The sequence below is a fragment of the Nelumbo nucifera genome, chromosome 2 (assembly GCF_055504915.1).
Source record: "Nelumbo nucifera cultivar China Antique chromosome 2, China Antique-T2T, whole genome shotgun sequence".
Taxonomy (NCBI): Eukaryota; Viridiplantae; Streptophyta; class Magnoliopsida; order Proteales; family Nelumbonaceae; genus Nelumbo; species Nelumbo nucifera.
Genome location: NC_142650.1, coordinates 13,517,505 through 13,534,775, shown reverse-complemented (window position 1 = coordinate 13,534,775; position 17,271 = coordinate 13,517,505). Strand labels below are relative to the sequence as shown.

The window sequence follows — 17,271 nt, the reverse complement described above, 5'->3', positions numbered from 1 at the left end:
GACATTGATTAAAATCAGAGCTTTTTCACAAATTTTTTGTTTTGTTTTGTTCATTTTGTTCATTTTTTGTTTGGTTTTGTTTTGTTCACGATAGACTACTAATACGGTTGGTAGAAAATACGGAAAATGTTCCCTATGTGTGGTTGGGAGGCGTTGTGAGGAAGAACAGATTCAGACTTAGTCACAGGAGTAGGGATCTTCTACCAACAAAACTCTACCACCACTGTCCCAACCCACGATTGCAGCCGCACATTGAGAACATCTCTTTTGTTATTTATGCAAAGATGTTTCCGATGTACCATTGCAATGGCGGTTGATATGTTGTTGGCACTGTGTATTCGTTGCTGATCTGAACTGATTCCTAGGAAGATGTTACAAATACACGGGGATGGGGTGGGGTGTGTGAGGTCGGCGTAAAGTGCGCATTGTAAGGAGCAAATCTTGATTCGTCCCAACATGCTCTAGATGCTCTTGAACAACATGGGATTGGATTTGGGGCCCATATGTTTTTAGTGTTTGATCGCTGGACTCCTTTGAACTTCTAGTTATTAAGTTCGATCTAAGATTCTTCCCAAGTCCCGTGCTTGATTTCCTCCTTTCGTATCTAGGCTGAACCGAAGATCGCGTACATTGTGGTTCGACAGGTAAGGTAGCTGCAACAAACCCTAAGTATGATTTTGAACCCAAAAGGAAAAAGAAAAAAAAGTTATGGTTTCATCTTCTCATTCAAAGCTTTGAATTGCAGGAACCCTAATTTCTTTCTCATTCTGATCTAAATTATCCTAAGCAACGCTGCCAGATATTTGTATTCTTGGTTCCTTGTTTATTGGAATGATTTAGGGTATTATCGCATTATTGTCGTCGTTGACATAACGAGTTGCATCTGCTTTTGTTTTAGGGTTTTATCGTCACTTGAATGCTTTTATGGTTATTACCTAAAAATGCTTTTATCAAGAGTTTTGGATGGACGCTACTGGATGATTATTTACTTTACTATCTGAGTTTGAACCTCCTGTAGTAGATTGTATTTCTGTTATTGGCTGTATTGGTTTTAATTTTCTTCTGTTGCTTAGTTGAAACGATTTGTTGAGAGCACTGGATATATATATTTTCTTTTGTTAATGGAGAAAGCATCATCACTAGAGTGTTGATTAGAATTTAGCATCCAAACTGAAAGGCATTATATCTGCTTAGAAGGTAGAAAGTTACATTTCAAGAGCGTGCTTGTTGACAGTACTGATAAACTAATCCTTTTTGGTAGAATATCTGTTTATTATATCTAACAATGGTCAGTACATGTTGGGCGAGTTCACTTTCCATCAGTCATTAGGGTCATCGACATGGTAGAATATCTGTTTATTATATCTAACAATCGAAAATTATAAAAAAAGTGTCTTTTGTATTATAAATATCACTCAGGAGAATTATAAGGAAAAAGCTTCAATTGAAGCTTTATATTTTGGTATTTTTTTGGTCTTCAGCTTCTACTGGTTTGTTGCTTTCGAAAAACATCTTATGAAACAATAAAAAATCTTTCTTGAGCTTTTGGCATTCAAAAGCTCAGCCACAGCCCAACGAAACACATCTTTAGTTATTTTTGACTCTTGCTTCATACTCCTATCTTTTTAAAAGAAACATGAATTTGATAGGGATATCGTTCTTTCCTACTTTCAAATGTGGTATAATAGTTAGGCAAGAAAATAAAAAGCGTTTCTGACAAAAGAGTTGCGTTTTATTAACATGACAAATTGTTAACGACATGTTTAACAAGCATGGAAATGCAGGTTCAAGTAAGAAAGTAAGAGAACGGAATCCATATTAAATTCATGTTTCTTTTAAAACGATAGGAATATGAAGCAAGAGTCAAAAATAACTAAAGATGTGTTTCGTTGGGCTGTGGCTGAACTTTTGAATGCCAAAAGCTCAAGAAAGATTTTTTATTGTTTTGTAAGATGTTTTTTGAAAGCAACAAACTAGTAGAAGAGCCACTTTGTGGGAAGAAAAAACATTTTAGGTTAGATGCCTATCCAGTCCACCACCCCAAGATCCTAGATAGTTGGGACAAGCATTGGTAATGGTCTTTGGCCAAAGTTTAGGGGAGAAATAGGGGATGTGATGACTAGGGTTTTGATGTGATCAAGTAAAGTTGTGAAACTCCGTGATCATTAGGATCCTTGAAGCTAGGCTATGGGATGCTTTTGAATAAAAACCACAAATACTATGGTAAGAAAGATCTAAAGAGCAAGTCACTGACTGCATAGCCATTAAGGTGATACACTGGCTGAAAGTAACTGACTTGTTTGAAGACTTTTCAGCTGAGGATATTGATATTCTTAGGGGAGGGTTGGTAGTGGAAAATTCTTCAACTTCACAGATTGTGGTTCAGCCTCATTGGACACCTGCAGCACAACAAAAGGGTAAAATTGAACTTTGATGGAAGCCCATTGGGTAATCCAGGATCCTCTGGAGCTGGGGAAGTTTTCAAAGATGGGGAGGGCAGGCTGATAGCACTTTACTCTGGCCCCATAGGAATGGGAGATTCTCCGAGGTCTGGAATTATGGCCCTACTACAAGGTTTGGCCATTTGGGGCTGGCCAAGCAATGGGGATTTCAAAACTTTGAGGTGGAGGGAAACTCTGAACTGTTGATAGAATGGCTGCAGACAAAAAGCTTGGCTGTATGGACTTTTAGACAACAAATTTGCTTAGCAAGGGTAGCTGGAATAATCTTCGAGTGGGTAAGGAGGTCAGCCAATTCAGTGGCTGATACTTTGGCAAAGCATACCTTCAGGGAAAACCTTTTTTGGGTGTTGTAACTTGTAAGGGTTGAAAATGTTGGGGGTCAACACTCATACTCTGAGTGGTTGACAGTGTATGTGATTAGCTGATAATTTTAATGAAAGTTAATAAAAAAATCTTCATAAAAATGTACAAATTACATTTAAAACATAAAGAAATTTCAGCAAATAGAGTGGCTGAGCCCTTATTTTTGTCCTAGGAAAACAAGAAAAAAAAGAAAGAATGGAAGAAAAGAAAAGAAAGCATGAAATTTGAGTTTTTCCATGCTTATTAGTTCAGGTTTTGAAGTCCTCGAGGGTTCAAAATAGTATACATCTTGACTGAATCCTAAGAAATAAGAAAAATAATAAAAAGAAATTGGTGTTTTAACTCAAATAAAATAATTTTATTTAATAAAGTTTGTTTTATTATTATAGTCTCGAAAAGGTAAGAATACAAAAGTATCCAAGAGCATTGTGTAAAAAGTATCTTGGTGATTAAGTGAGGCGACCCTCCGTGAGCACTTTATTGCCTAGGCATCACTCTACATGTTAAACTACATTGATATTACTTGATTGTCATGGTTAGGTAGTATGTCCTAGAGGTAGTCTCTATTTTATATGATATTAGGTGGGTTGCTTTGGTGTAGCATTACTAGGCATGCCTTTGTTGGGTTATTTGGTTTTTTATTTGATTGATAGCAACATGTTTGTGTTTTATTGGATGGTTGCGAGAAATTGTTGACTATGTTATAGCATATTTGAATATATAGCATATTTGAATTTTTTAGAGGCCACAAGAAAGTGTTATGAATATGTGAACGCATTGTTCCGCATATTAGACTACCTTCGTATTTCTTGAAATTCCTAGCAAGGTAGTGGATTCTAGAGGTAGTCTCCATTTTATTATATGATAGTAGATAGAATGTCTATGTTTTATTTGGAGGGTTGCAAAAAAGTGTTTTGATCATGTACTCTAATCAAAACCAAATCACCTAGGCATGTACTCACTACTCACAAGGTGATTTGGTTATAGTTTTGAATAATAGCATGTCTGTGGCTTATTGGAGGGTTACAAGAAAGTGTTGTGGCCGCATGAACTTCATCAAAATCAAATCACCTAGACATGCACTCACTGGGTGATTTGGTTTTTCTTTTGATTGATAGTATGTTGATGTTTTATTGGAAGGTTTATTGTGACCATGTGAACACATCACAACACAAGTTAGGCTATCTTGGCATTTCTTGATTGCCATAGAAAGGTAGTAGACCTTTGAGGCAGTGTTTTAAAAGGCGTGGGAGGCGTACGCCTGGAGGTGCGCCTCTAGGCGAGGCGCTCCCAAAACGCCCTGAGGCGTATGCCAGAGGCGCTGACACCTCTGAGGTGTATGCCTCAGGTGCAAGAGGTGTACGCCTCTTGCGCTTTTTTCATGAGGCGTGCTAGAGGCATACGCCTTATGTGCCTCATGCACATCTTATATAAAGACAAAAAGAAAAAAGAAAAAAAAAGGACAGGAAAAGAAAGGGAAGGGAAAGAAAAAGAAAGAGAAGAAAAAAAGAGAAAAGGAAAGAAAAAGAAAGTGAAGAAAAAAAGAGAAAAGGAAAGAAAAGAAAAGGAAAGGGAAGGGAAGAAAAGATAAGGGGAAAGGAAGTGGTTTGCCCCCTGCCCCTTTCGACAAGACCCCCTCTTTCAACTAATGTTATGCATCTTTATTCTTTTTAATATAAAAGATTTTTATTAAAAATAAAGAAAAAATGAGATCCCCCCTTACTCCTCATCCTCCTAACCCCCCTCCTCTTAAGGAGGCTTACGCCTTGTGTTCTGAACTACGCCTCACGTCTCTAGGTAGTGGAACGCCTCACGTCACGCCTCCGCATTTTAAAACATTGCTTTGAGGTAGTTTCTATTTTTTCATATGTTAGCAGGTTTTTATATTATTTAGGGTAGGAAAAGGTATTCACTCACTGCTTCACTAGGTGTTTTGATTTTTCATTTGGTGGTCAGCATTTTGTGTTTTATTCTAGGGTTGCAAGCATAGTTTTCAAGGTGCCAAGGCGAGGCTAGGCGATAGGGGGCGCCTTGTCGCCTAGTCACCTAGGAGATGGATTTTTTTTATGTTGAAAATATAGATCCTAGGGTAATTCCCTAGGTACCATAACCATATTTCATTAATAATTATTCATAATTTTTATAAGAAAAGTATAAAGTTCATATTTAAGTATAGAAAATCAACATATTCATGAGAAGAAAAAGAAGGAAAATAAAATTCAAAAAATATAGGGGATGAACCCTTATTTTTGTTATAGGAAAAGAAAAAGTAATGGTAGTATTATATGGAAGAATAAAATTAGAGGTGTAAAGTGGGCTGTGCCGCCCTCCTTGGTGAAAATTTTGGGGGTTGGCCCGGCACGGCCCACGGCCCAGGCCCACGTGGGTTCGTGCTGTGCCGTGGGCTGGGCTGGCCCGTGGGTCAAGCCTTGGCCCAAGTCGGGCCATGGACCGGGCCAAAGCTATTTTTGCCTATTTATTTAAAAAATTGAGAAAAAAATTAAAATTTTAATTTTATATGAATTTTGATGTATACAATTGCTTATATATACAATAATTAAATAAATTAGTATAATAAAATTGAAAAAAATTGTTTATTTTATTATTATATTATATACTATATATTGTTATTTAATTATAATTTATATAATATAATATATTATATATATAAATAGTATATATGGGCCGTGCCGTGCCATGACGGGCCGCGGGCGGCCCGGCCTGATTAACACCTCTAAATAAAATGTGCTGACTAGATAAAATTTTAAGTTCTTCTTTATTGGTTCAGGTCTTTGAGTGTTCAATATAGCATTTAGCAATGTTTGTGTTGATTAAACCCTAATAAGTAAGAAAACAATAAAAAGAAATTAGTATATAAACACACAAAATGGTTATTTTAGTTTAATAATGCCTATTTTATAATTATAATCTCAAAAAAGAATGAACAAAAAAGTATTTTATAGTAGGAAGTAGAAAATTGCTTGGCGATTAGGCGAGGCGAGCCTCAAAGGGCGCCTTGTCGCCTTGACAACTATGGTTGCAAGAAAGTGTGTGACCATGTGAAGTTGTGAACTCATCAAAAACTAAATCGCCCAAGCATGCACTGATTGAGGTGGTTTTTGGGATTGATGTTGTTTTCTCGAAAATGGTGACACATCAGTGTCACGTTGCTGTTTTGTGGTTTGAATCCACATTCTTTGTTTGGTTGGGCGTTTTTCCAAAAAATGCTGAAAAAATGACCACACCTAGGAAATTGGAAAGGTCTGGTCTAGGAAAACATAAAAAAGGGTGTTTTCCCATTTTTCATACTGTTACTAGCAATGGTTACCTGACATGGCGACAAGAATCTGTAGGTGGCAGCAATGGAGCCAAACAAAGAACATTGCCATTTTCGAGAAAACTATTGTACAATTGCATCACCATTTTTTAGAAAACGGCAATGGAACCAAACACCACTTGAGTGATTTGGTTTTCACTTGATTGATAACATGTCTGCGTTTTATTGTAGGGTTGCATGAAAGTGGCTTGGTCGTTTGAGCTAGTCACTCAACATGGTAGGTTACCTTGGTATATTTTTTTGATCAATAACAATTGCTTTATTAAGAAACAAATCCACGAAAGGAACAAGGAGAGATAAACTCTCTTAGCTCTCCCATAAAGGTACAAACAAACCAAAAAACAAGAAAATTAGCTATTACAATTAAGCCCAAAGCATTGCATCCCTATTCACCCCTTGCTTTGCTAGCCCATCAGCTATGGAATTGGTATTTCTTTTGACCCAAACCACTTTAACTTCAATATCCTGTGTTAACCACTTGAACATTTTCCTTTCATTGCTGTCATTCCAGAATCCACTCCTCTCATCATTCAACCATCCCACCACTAGCTTGGAGTCACCTTCTATGATTAGTTCATGAATGCCCATCTCCTTTGCCCTCTTAACCCCTTCCAAAACTGCCATTAGTTCAACCCTTAGAGAGTCACCTTCTCCAATTGGGCCAGAGAAGGGAGTAATGAACTTTCCTTCCTCATTCCTAAACACCGCCAATTCCTGACGGCCCTGAATTTCCAACATTACTTCCATCAATATTTAACTTGACATATCCATTGCTTGGGGGATCCAAGAAGGAATTAAAACATTCTTAACCGGGACTGAGGAAGCAATTTCCTTCCAATTAGTTTTTTTAAAAGGCATGGGAGGCGTATGCCTCCAGGCGAGGCGCCCCCAAAACGCCTTGAGGCATGTGCCAAAGGCGCTGATACCTTTGAGGCATACGCCTCATATGCTTTTTTCATGAAGCGTGCTAGAGGCGTACGCCTCATGCACACCTCATGTAAAAAGGCAGAAAAAAAAGTAAAAAGAAAGAGAAAAAGGAAAAAAAAAGGAAAGGAAGGGAAAGGAAAAGAAAGGGAAGGGGAAATCTTCCATTGAAAAATCCATAAAAAGATCCAAGGATTTAGTCCAATGTACTACTTTGTTGAAGACCACTACTATGATAGATTCTTTAGTTCTTTCCTTGTCTGAGAATAGCCGTGAGTTTCCTCTCTTCCTAGATAGTCCATCAAATAGCAGCCCGTATACACCTCCACAAAATCCCCCCCCTCTCTCTCTCTCTTATTAGCCAAAAATACTTCCTTTCTTCTTCAGCCAGCTGAAAGTTGTAGAAGCAAACAAGCTTTGCACATTCGACGGAGGGGACCACCTACACCCAAGCAAAGAGAGAAACCAATCCCAAATATCTTTAACAAAAGAACAAGAAATTAATAAGTGAAAGCAAGTCTCACCCAGTGTTTTAAAAGGCGCATCTAGGCGCACAGGCGAGGCGCATTTCAGGGTAGGCGCCTTGCCCAGGTGATGTAAAACATATTACATTCCTGATTCTACGAGCCATCTCTTTGTACCACGTCCCTCGAGGTAAGCCCAAACAAGTCCACATCAGGTCTTAAATTCTTGGTTCTCACATAAAAATAGTAATAATTTTATAGTTTTAATTGCTTTTTAAGAAGACATTTTATTAGGATGAATGAATGAACGTGTTTTACATGCTTGTTTGGGCTTGCCTCGAGGGGCGTGGTACAAAGATGGCTCGTAGAATCAGGAATGTAATATGTTTTTCATCGCATTAGCTATTTGAAGTAATGCAATTGAGAGAAAAAGAGATTGTGGGTTTTATATGCTTGAAAATGTTTTATATATTTGATTTCATTTTTAAATTCTCATTTGAATATGCTTTACATGTTATATTTATGTATTTTAATATTAGATAATAGGTTTTTTAAAACATTTATTTTAAAATTAAAGTTTATATTTTTATTAATATTATGTTTAGCATTTTTTTTTTATTTTTTGATTTTTAGCTTTTTTTTTTTAATTTTGTGCATTGCTTAAAAAGGCGCACACTTCGCCTTGCGCCTCGGGCACAAATTGACCCCTGTGCCTTTTTTGTGCCTTGCGCTTTTAAAATACTAGTCTCACCATCAGCTTTACAAAGTACACACCAATGCGGGGAAAACAACTGTTTGATCTCTTCTTTTGAAGCAAGTCACAGCTATTTCCTCTTTCGAGGAATGCTTCCCAACAGAAACTCCCAACCTTGAGAAGAATAGGATTTTTCCAAACCTCTTTCATATGAAAAGAAATGCCACTAGAATCACCAAGAGAAGTTATGGTGTTGAAGAATGAAGCACAAGAAAACAAACCAGAAGGTGAAGGGGTCCAAGTTCGCCTGTCAGATTTAGTGGGGTCCAAGAACACTTTATCAAGAATATTCAAAAGGGTTGATATACTATCCATATCTGTATCCCTAACTGTTCTTCTCAGACCCAAGTCCCAACCCTACCCAGATCCAGAATTGGGAGGTTGACCCTAGAGGCGATCTCTAGTTTTTCATATGTTAGTGGGTTGTTAGTGTGTCATTTGGGGTAGCAACAACAGGATGCATTGGATAATTTGTGTTTTTTTGTTTGATCAATAGCATGTTTGTGTTTTATTAGAGGGTTATAAGTGTTATGACCATGTGAACACATCAAAACAAAATAACCCAGGCAAGCAATCATTGGGTTTTTTCTTGATTGTGACCATGTGAACTCATTTACTCCAGATGTTCAGCTATCTTTATATTTCTTAATTGTCAAAGTAAGGGAGTGGACCCTAGAGGCATAGTTTTCAAAGCATTGAGGTGAGGCTAGGCGACAGGGGGTGCCTTATCGCCTAGTTGCCTAGGCAGTGGCTTTTTTTTTTTTTTTATTTAATGAAAACCACGAATCCTAGGATAATTCCCTAGGTTTCATTGCAAGCAACAACCATATTTCATTATTAATTGTTTATAATCTTCATAAAAAATCTATAAACTTCATTTAAAACATAGAAAATCAACATTCATGAAAAAATGGAAGAAAGAAAAGAAATTTCAGAAATAGAGGGGTTGAGCCTTTATTTTTGTCTTAGGAAAAGAAGAAAAGAGAAGAAAGGATGAAAAAGAAAGAACAAAATAATCAGTTCAGGTTTTAAAGTCTTCAAGGGTTCAAGACACCATAGATGTTGAATGAACCCTAACAAATAAGAAAAATAAAAAAAGAAACTAGTATTGTAACTAAAACTGAATAATTTTTTTTGATAAGGATAACTTTTATTGCAAAAGAAAGGGGAATGGTGTACAAAAGCTTTAGCAAGGCTGTCTACAGACTATTAAGCTCTTAGAAAGGTCTTTAGAGATTTGACGTTTTCAAGGCGTTGAGGGGAGGCTAGGTGATTTTCTTTTTTATTTTTTTATAAAATTCATCTTTCACTATTGTTGTGGCCTTTGCCTAGCTAATAGGTGTTTTTGAATAAAAACCATGAATCCTAGGGTAATTCCTTAGGTTCCAAAGCAAGCAACAACAATCTTTTGCTATTAATTCATGAAAATCATCATATTCATGAATCCTAAGTTTTTGAACATAGAAAATCATCATATTCATGAAAAAATGGAAAGAAAGAAAATAAATTTCAGAAAAATAGAGGGGCTGATATTCATCCGAAAAAATAGAGGGGCTGAGCCTCTAATTTTTGTCCTAGGAAAAGAAGAAAAGAAAAAAAGGGTGAAAGTTTTGAAGAAGAAAATTTTGAGTTCTCCCATGCTTATTAGTTCAAGTTTTGAAGTCTTCGAGGGTTCAAGGTAATATACATGTTGATTTGAACCCTGACAAAAAGAAACTAGTATTTTAACTTAAACTCAGGCCCCGTTTGGCACGTCTTTCTATGCGGGCTGTCGGCTGTTTAGAAGCCTGGCAGCCCACGTTTTTGTCTTTTCCCGTTTGGTTGGGAAAAGATCTAGCTGCCACCCCAAAAAGACACGTGAGCCGCGAAGCCCTTTTGGGCTATTTTCGGGAAGCTCCAAATGGAGCTTTTCGACTTTTATTTTTTATCTCATCTTTGTGTGGAAAGACGCGTGGGAAAATGTGCCTTAACCAAACGGTCTTCAGGCTGCTAAGATCTTAATGCAAAAGCTCATATCGTCTTTTGACTGTTAGGTCTGCCGGAAGACCTTTCAGAAAAGACTTGCCAAACGACACCTCAGTAATTAGTTTAATAATGCCTATTTTTAAATTATAATCTCAAAGATTAGGAATATAAAAGTTCCCAAGGGCACCCGACACTGTAAAAAATATCTTGGCACAATTGGGTCGGATTCTGCAAAATCTGAACCAATTCAATTATTCAGAATTTGCATCTGAATCCGATTTGAAATCTGGTTGGATTTGAAGACTTCGGAGACTCGGATTCAAATTCAAATCTTAATGGATTCGAATCGGATTTGAATTTAATCTGACTCCATTTTAATTTTTTAAAATACATAAAATATAAAAAATTTAATTACTTTTCAACTTTTACATATAATAAATTAATGTAAGTATAACATACTGAACTTATTATATATATAATATAATATATAAAAATAAGTTTTTATAATTTTAAATATAATTATATAAAATTTATATATATTAAAATCAATAAATATTATAATTTAATCGGACTTAAATTTTAATGGAGTCAAATTCAAATCTGATCCGATTACGTAAACACATAATCTGAATCCGTGATAATCGGATCAGATGTTGGAACAGGCTGCAGATTTCTGGGTATCATTGACAGGCCTATTTGTCGCTTAGGTGTTGCCTTCACAATTATGATAGTTATTATTCAATTCCCTCCCCTCGAGCATACAGCTCTATAACCATAGTTTTAAGGCGCCAAGGCGAGTCGCCTAGGTGATGGATTTTTTTTTTTTTTTTAAAGTAAAGGCATATATCCTAGGGTAGTTCCCTAGGTTCCATAGGTTCCATAACCATCTTTTCTTAATAATTATCCATAATTTTCATAAGAGAAGTATAAATTTCATGTTTTAAGTTTAGAAAATCAACATTTTATGAGAAGAAAAGGAACAAAGGAAAGAAAATTCAAAAAATATAGGGGCTGAACCCCTACTTTTGTTATAGGAAAAGAAGAAAAGAAAAGGTGGAAGAAAAAGAAGAAGATCTGTAAGAAGAAAATGTGTTGGTTAGACAAAATTTTAAGTTCTTCCCTTGCTTATTGGTTCAGGTTCTGAAATCTTTGAGGATTCAATCAAGGATCAAAACTTCGATACGATACACCACATATCGGGTGTATTGTATTGTATCTTTGGCGCCCCCAATACACATGTTTACAGGTGTTTTCGGGAACCCATTTTTTAAAATAATATATATATATATATATTTAAAAATGAAATTGAAAAGTAAAGAAATAAAAAAATTAGGGGGAGTATAGTTATAAGTACTGATACACCTATGCCGATACACAGGGGTGTATCAATACTTTGAACCATGGGTTCAATGCAGCAGTTAGCAATGTTTGTGTTGATTAAACCCTAACAAATAATAAAAAGAAATTAGTAATTAAACACATAAGATGAGTATTCTAGTTTAATAATGCCTATTTTATAATTATAATGTCAAAAAATAAAAAAATATCAAAGTATTTTATAACATAGTGCACAAAACTACTTGGCGACTGGGCAAGGCGAGCCTCCAAGGGTGCCTTGTCGCCTAGGTGTCGCCTTGACAACTATAATATGACACTGATATAGTATGTCCATGATTGATACATATAGAAGGACTCTTGCGTTGACTTTTTTTTTTTGTAATCATGCTTCCTATTTCTATTGTACTTACCATTTCTGTCATCCTTACTGGGGTTTGTTGTTTCAGATTTATAAACCTATTTGTTTTTTGGCCTTTTATATTATAGTTTGCAATATTTTTGCATTGTCTTAAATTCTATGTTCTATTTTACATCCAGGATATATTTTTGAAAGTTCACATATAACAAAAAAAAATTCTATTACAGCTATAACATGCGAAGGTACAGTCCACCATACTACAGTCCTCCAAGGAGAGGATATGGAGGTCGGGGAAGGAGTCCTCCAAGAAGGGGATATGGTGGGCACAAGGAACAGAATAATGGAAGTCTGTTGGTTCGCAATGTTCCTCTTAATTGCAGGTAGTATTTCTATAAAGTGATTGTAGCTAACTTTATATTGCATTCTTTCTAGATGTTATTAATTTAAGGAAGATCTACTCCTATGGTTCCTTATTACTTTTACTACTATTATACTAATTCATCAATCTTGGTGTTATCAGACCAGAAGATCTTCGAGTTCCATTTGAAAGGTTTGGGCCAGTAAGGGATGTCTACTTGCCGAAGGACTATTATACAGGGTGAGATTTTTGTATTTGGTTGATAATACAACCCAAATATTTAATGGTATATGGCTTTGTTCACAATGTTCAAGGTGTATGCCTCTCTCTCTCTCTCTCTCTCTAGACAGAGAGGCATGCATAATACACACATAATAGGGTCTTGAATTTGTTTATAGATCTGACTGAGAAAATTGATCCATCAGCCATTGTTAGTTTTGATAATAACTGTTAAATGATACTTAATGGGTTTTGCATGGAATCTGTGTTCATGGTATGTGAATACCATACAGAGGTTGCTGTAAGGAGGGAGATTCTGCTTTGCTATCACATCAATTGTTTTCTGTTTTTTATAGTGAGTCACTTTTTGCAACTGGTTTGTCAGGGGGCGTGTTGGTTTGAAGTTAAAACAAGCCCAAGCCCCGCACTTGATGAAGGCCTACTGTTTAGCATTACTTTAACTTATGGGTCTCCTCAAGGGTGTTAGAGTATTGTTCAAATGAAGAACGTTCCTGTATGAAGAGAAACTATATAATTCACACATCAAATTGAAGTTTGGTGAGGAAGAAGGTTGAACACGAAGTTGAAGGGGGATAGCATGAGAAGATTTAACTTTGGCGCAACGTTGATTTCAAGTGCTTATATTTTCAAGAATGTGAAGAATTTTCAAGTCTTGCATTTTTTGAAGTTGCTCTACATACTTGATTATAGAAGAAAAGGTCAGCCACTGAGCTTGGACAAACTGATTTTATGTTAACACTGAGCACACTTTTGTGGAAGGCCATAAAACTGGTTTCTGTGTATGCTGTTGGTAGGGGGCATACTAAGTAATGTCATTTGGCTACAACTTAGTATGCTGATTTTGTCTTTTTAAATAAATGTTCAAGTTTTTTTATTGGTCAGTTTTTTATTATAATACATATTTAAGTAAATTTTTCATATCATTGGTCAGTTAATTTTTTTATATATTAAGCTTTGGTACATCTGTGCAGGGAACCTCGAGGGTTTGCATTTGTGCAGTTTGTGGATCCTTATGATGCCACAGAGGCTCAATACCACATGAATGGGCAACTTTTTTGTGGGAGGGAGATTACTGTGGTGGTTGCTGCAGAGTCTAGAAAAAGGCCTGAGGAAATGCGCAACCGAGCCAGGTTAAGGTACTCTCAATATCCATAATAGTCTTCTCTACTTTCTTTGTTGAACTAGTCTTTGTTGTTCTTAGTTTCTTTTTGTTCATTGCATTTTTAACAGAGGGCCTTCAGGTCATCAAGGACGGCGATCATCTTACTATGGTAACCTTGACTTCTTCTAAGTGCTTACTTTCCATAATGGTTGTGAAACAAGTTGTATGAGAGGTCATATTTCAGAAATCCTAAAACAGCATGCATTAGGCATCTGCTTGTTTTTGGTAGAAAGGCATCTGCTGGCCTTATATTTTAGATTTTTTTTTGAATGGTCAGAAACCAAGGAAGAATTTTTTTTTTCAGAAAATGATCCATTTAATTGATGATTAGAGGTATCCACTCTAGGTGGTTTTTTTTTGTCTCACGGATCTCCTCTATGCAATCTACAATTTATAGGGTTCAGTTCTAAAAGATTTGCCACAAATTGTCTGAAATAAACTAGGTACTGTTGTACTTATAGTATTACGAGGTTTAATGATGTTTCTCATAAAATTGCTTATGAATTATAGTTTTTTTTCTTATATTCATTTTTACTTGAAGTTTGGCATTCTATTTAATATGAAATTAGAATAAACAATTTCAGACAAATTTTGGCCAGAATCTCTATCTGTTTTTTTTTTCTTGGTTATTTCTATACTATATCATCTTCAGTTGAGTGGTTCTTAGTTGGTGTGTCACTTTAGGTACCTGTTGCTGAGATCTAACTTAGAAAATCATTCAATTACATATGTACATAAAACCTTGCAGATTTTCAATATTTTCAGAGGTACTCCATAACTCAGTTCAAGTATTGTCCACAAATCATATCCAAATGAAGATCAAGACATTTCTCTAAATTCTGGATGAACAAGTAAACAATCCATAGTGGGACCCAATCTCAGTCACATCTCTTGTAATGCCACAGATTTCCCTTCAACAATTCTTCTATTTCTCTTCATATAGCATATGGAATCATACAAAATATTTGTCTTAGTACTTCCTAAAAAGATAGCTTTTTTGAGAAAATCTCTTTTAGAAGGGCTTGACTATGTCTAGCTCTTCCACAGAATGTGGCAAAGAATCTACAAATAAAATCATCAATTGTTAAATTATGGTCCCTTAAATAAGGTGCTAGCCAGCTGGTTGGTAAGGTCTCCTGCTGGTTGTAGCGGAGACTTGGGATTGAATCCCACCTGCACCTGGGTTGGGGAATGGGCTACCCTCTGTTGTGTAGCCCTTCAGAACATATAAAAAAAATGGTCCCTTAAGTACCGATAAAAAAAAGTCCCTTAAATCATTTCTCATTATTTCAACCCATGTCCTTTTTGGTCTGCTCCTTTGTTTTCTAAAGCCTTTGGCTTGCAATAGGTCACTTGACTCACTTCTTATTGGTGCTATTGATGGTCTTCTCTGCACATGACCAAATCATCTTAATACACTTTTCCTTCATTTATCACCTGATGCTCTAGTCCCGTCTTTTCTAGTTTTCCCAATCATCCATCTCAATATTTGCTTTATATTTAATGTGTTCTAGGACGTTCACGGTCCCGATCAGTATCCCGCTCACGCTCTCCACATTATCCTTCATCTTCTAGAAGTCGATACCGCTCAAGGTAAGCTGCTAATGCCTCATCCCAACCATCACTTTTACCATGAGATTCAGTTGAAACAAAGGGATCCACTTGGTTATTTATTTCTTCAGGTCATACTCCCCTGCTTCTAGACGAAGAGGTGACTACTCTGTCTCCCCAAGGAGAAGACACGGAGATGATCCAAGATCTCCAAGGAATCCTCCACCAGAGAGAGATGATGATCACTTGCGCCGACGGTCATACTCTCCACACTATGATGAGGCTGATCGAAATCCAGGTGGCAAGGGCTATGATGAGTAAGTATAGATATTCTGTCTCATGTTCAGGTATAAAAATTTGGAGGATTTCACAGCCCGTGAGCTCACTAGCATTGCAATACCATGAGGAACATTGAAATTTGTGGACACATCTCACATTAATAAGAATAATGGCAACAGTTATATTACTATTTATTTTTTTTACTTATACAGTAGACAAATTAAACTCACTGCCTTTGCTTATTTGCCACATGACCACACTAGTTTTTCATTGTTTTCTTAATTTCAATGTTAATTGGAAAAAAAATCAATAAACAATGGATCATAAGTTGTGTATAAATTGGAAAATATAAATACTAGATTGTCCTATTTAACAATTTAAAAGTCTGAACCACTATAGGTGTTTAATTCGCAATTTGGAGAGTCAGACACTGCAGGCATTTTGGTAAATCTGACTGATTCACACTTTAGTAGAGTCTGTCATGTATTTTGGAGAGTTGGGCAAAAGTAGATTCGGGGACACGACTTGACTCGCTAGTCTCCTCCAAATGTGTGGTGTCCATGCAGAACTCATTGCATGTTTATGCTGCAAAATAGTGATCTATGTATTGGTTATTTTTCTGGTATTATACATTACAGGGGATTAAGAGGTGGGGACAGAAAAGGGTGCACGTGAGGTCCACTGACCTGACCACGGAAAGCCTGCAGTTATGTGAGTTTGATCATACACCTCCGTACTAAGATGGATGTTGATGACCATTTCAGCTAATGGGTCATCAGCGATCAATGTATAGATTGGTTTATGGGGCCATTTGTGTGATCCCTTTAAAGTTCAATAAAAATTGCCTATCCTTTTAGGTTCATGTTTCTGTGCTTTTGTTTAGACGCATCAGCTTGCCCAAACTCTGGATTCGTTCATTTGGTTGGTCTCATGTTGACTTGGTAGTATATATTTGCAGAAAGTCTGCGTATGCTGATGAAGCACAGGCGGGCTGGAGATCATCTCCAGGACGTGCCTCAAGATCGCCATCTGGATCAAGATCTAGGTCGGCTGATTTGTCACCCCGGCACAGCAGATAATTGAAAGGCAAGAAAATTCAAGTAACGACAGTGGTTTAATTGTTTCTTTCAGTTGGTGAATTAGTTGACTTCTTTCATTGATTATGCATGTTTACGTTATGGCACTTACTTTGCATGCAGATCAGATGTAGCTGGCTATTGAAAAGTGGTTCTGAACGTTGTTGTGCACTATTTGGTCCCTAAAGGTTTTTTATTTTTGCTGTGTTCAGATTTTATGAAGTTCGGCCGTCTGTGTCAGCACATCTAGTGTCTAGTAGATTAACCTGTGATTTTATTCTTACTAATTAGAGACTCGCACAAGTGTGGTGGTCTTTTGGACTCGTCTTTTTATGGTTAAGATTTAGGACTAAGATGAAAATTAGGATCTCAACTTAATTAATTATCGAAAAGAAAACGTAATTGGGCCATTTTGATGAATTCGAATCTGGATCTCCTGCCCACGTTTATCGCAGTCACACGTGGAGAACATCTCATAAATCCTAGTATTATGCAGGGAGAAATGTTCCCAATTCATGGGGGGTGATGTATTGTGGGTTTTCGTGGGCAGGAGATCCGGAGTCCCTTTTTGCATGGATCTCTCTTCCAACCGTGCATTGGGATGTGCTGTGCGGTACACTCTATGGGGAACCAATCCGAA

At 36.6% G+C, this 17,271-nt stretch overlaps 2 protein-coding genes across 5 annotated transcripts; one reads left to right on the top strand and one right to left on the bottom strand.

The window, feature by feature from the left end:
• The first annotated feature begins 501 nt into the window (after window positions 1–501).
• Window positions 502–16,954, top strand: SCL30 (SC35-like splicing factor 30). 4 transcript variants are annotated; one of them, XM_010258619.3, is made up of 9 exons: window positions 502–644; window positions 12,193–12,345; window positions 12,486–12,563; window positions 13,535–13,699; window positions 13,794–13,834; window positions 15,240–15,318; window positions 15,408–15,593; window positions 16,514–16,641; window positions 16,755–16,954. In XM_010258619.3, the coding sequence occupies exons 2-8, from the start codon at window positions 12,200–12,202 to the stop codon at window positions 16,632–16,634; spliced, it is 816 nt and encodes a 271-aa protein (XP_010256921.1). In that variant the 5' UTR covers window positions 502–644; window positions 12,193–12,199; the 3' UTR covers window positions 16,635–16,641; window positions 16,755–16,954. The 4 variants fall into 4 exon arrangements, with proteins under 4 accessions (XP_010256921.1, XP_010256923.1, XP_010256922.1 ...); XM_010258621.3 differs by having other exon boundaries at window positions 16,514–16,655; XM_010258620.3 differs by having other exon boundaries at window positions 508–649.
• On the bottom strand, window positions 6,526–6,900 carry LOC104597346 (uncharacterized). Its single transcript, XM_010258817.1, has one exon. It carries the CDS (start codon window positions 6,898–6,900, stop codon window positions 6,526–6,528), a length of 375 nt encoding a protein of 124 aa, XP_010257119.1.
• Window positions 16,955–17,271: the final 317 nt, after the last annotated feature.

Coding starts and splice junctions, on each gene's coding strand:
- SCL30 (XM_010258619.3), top strand. CDS start 12,200: ATGCGAAGGTACAGTCCACCATACTACAGTCCTCCAAGGAGAGGATAT. Junction 13,700..13,793: donor CGCAACCGAGCCAGGTTAAG/GTACTCTCAATA, acceptor CATTTTTAACAG/AGGGCCTTCAGGTCATCAAG. Junction 15,594..16,513: donor GGTGGCAAGGGCTATGATGA/GTAAGTATAGAT, acceptor ATATATTTGCAG/AAAGTCTGCGTATGCTGATG.
- LOC104597346 (XM_010258817.1), bottom strand. CDS start 6,900: ATGTTGGAAATTCAGGGCCGTCAGGAATTGGCGGTGTTTAGGAATGAG.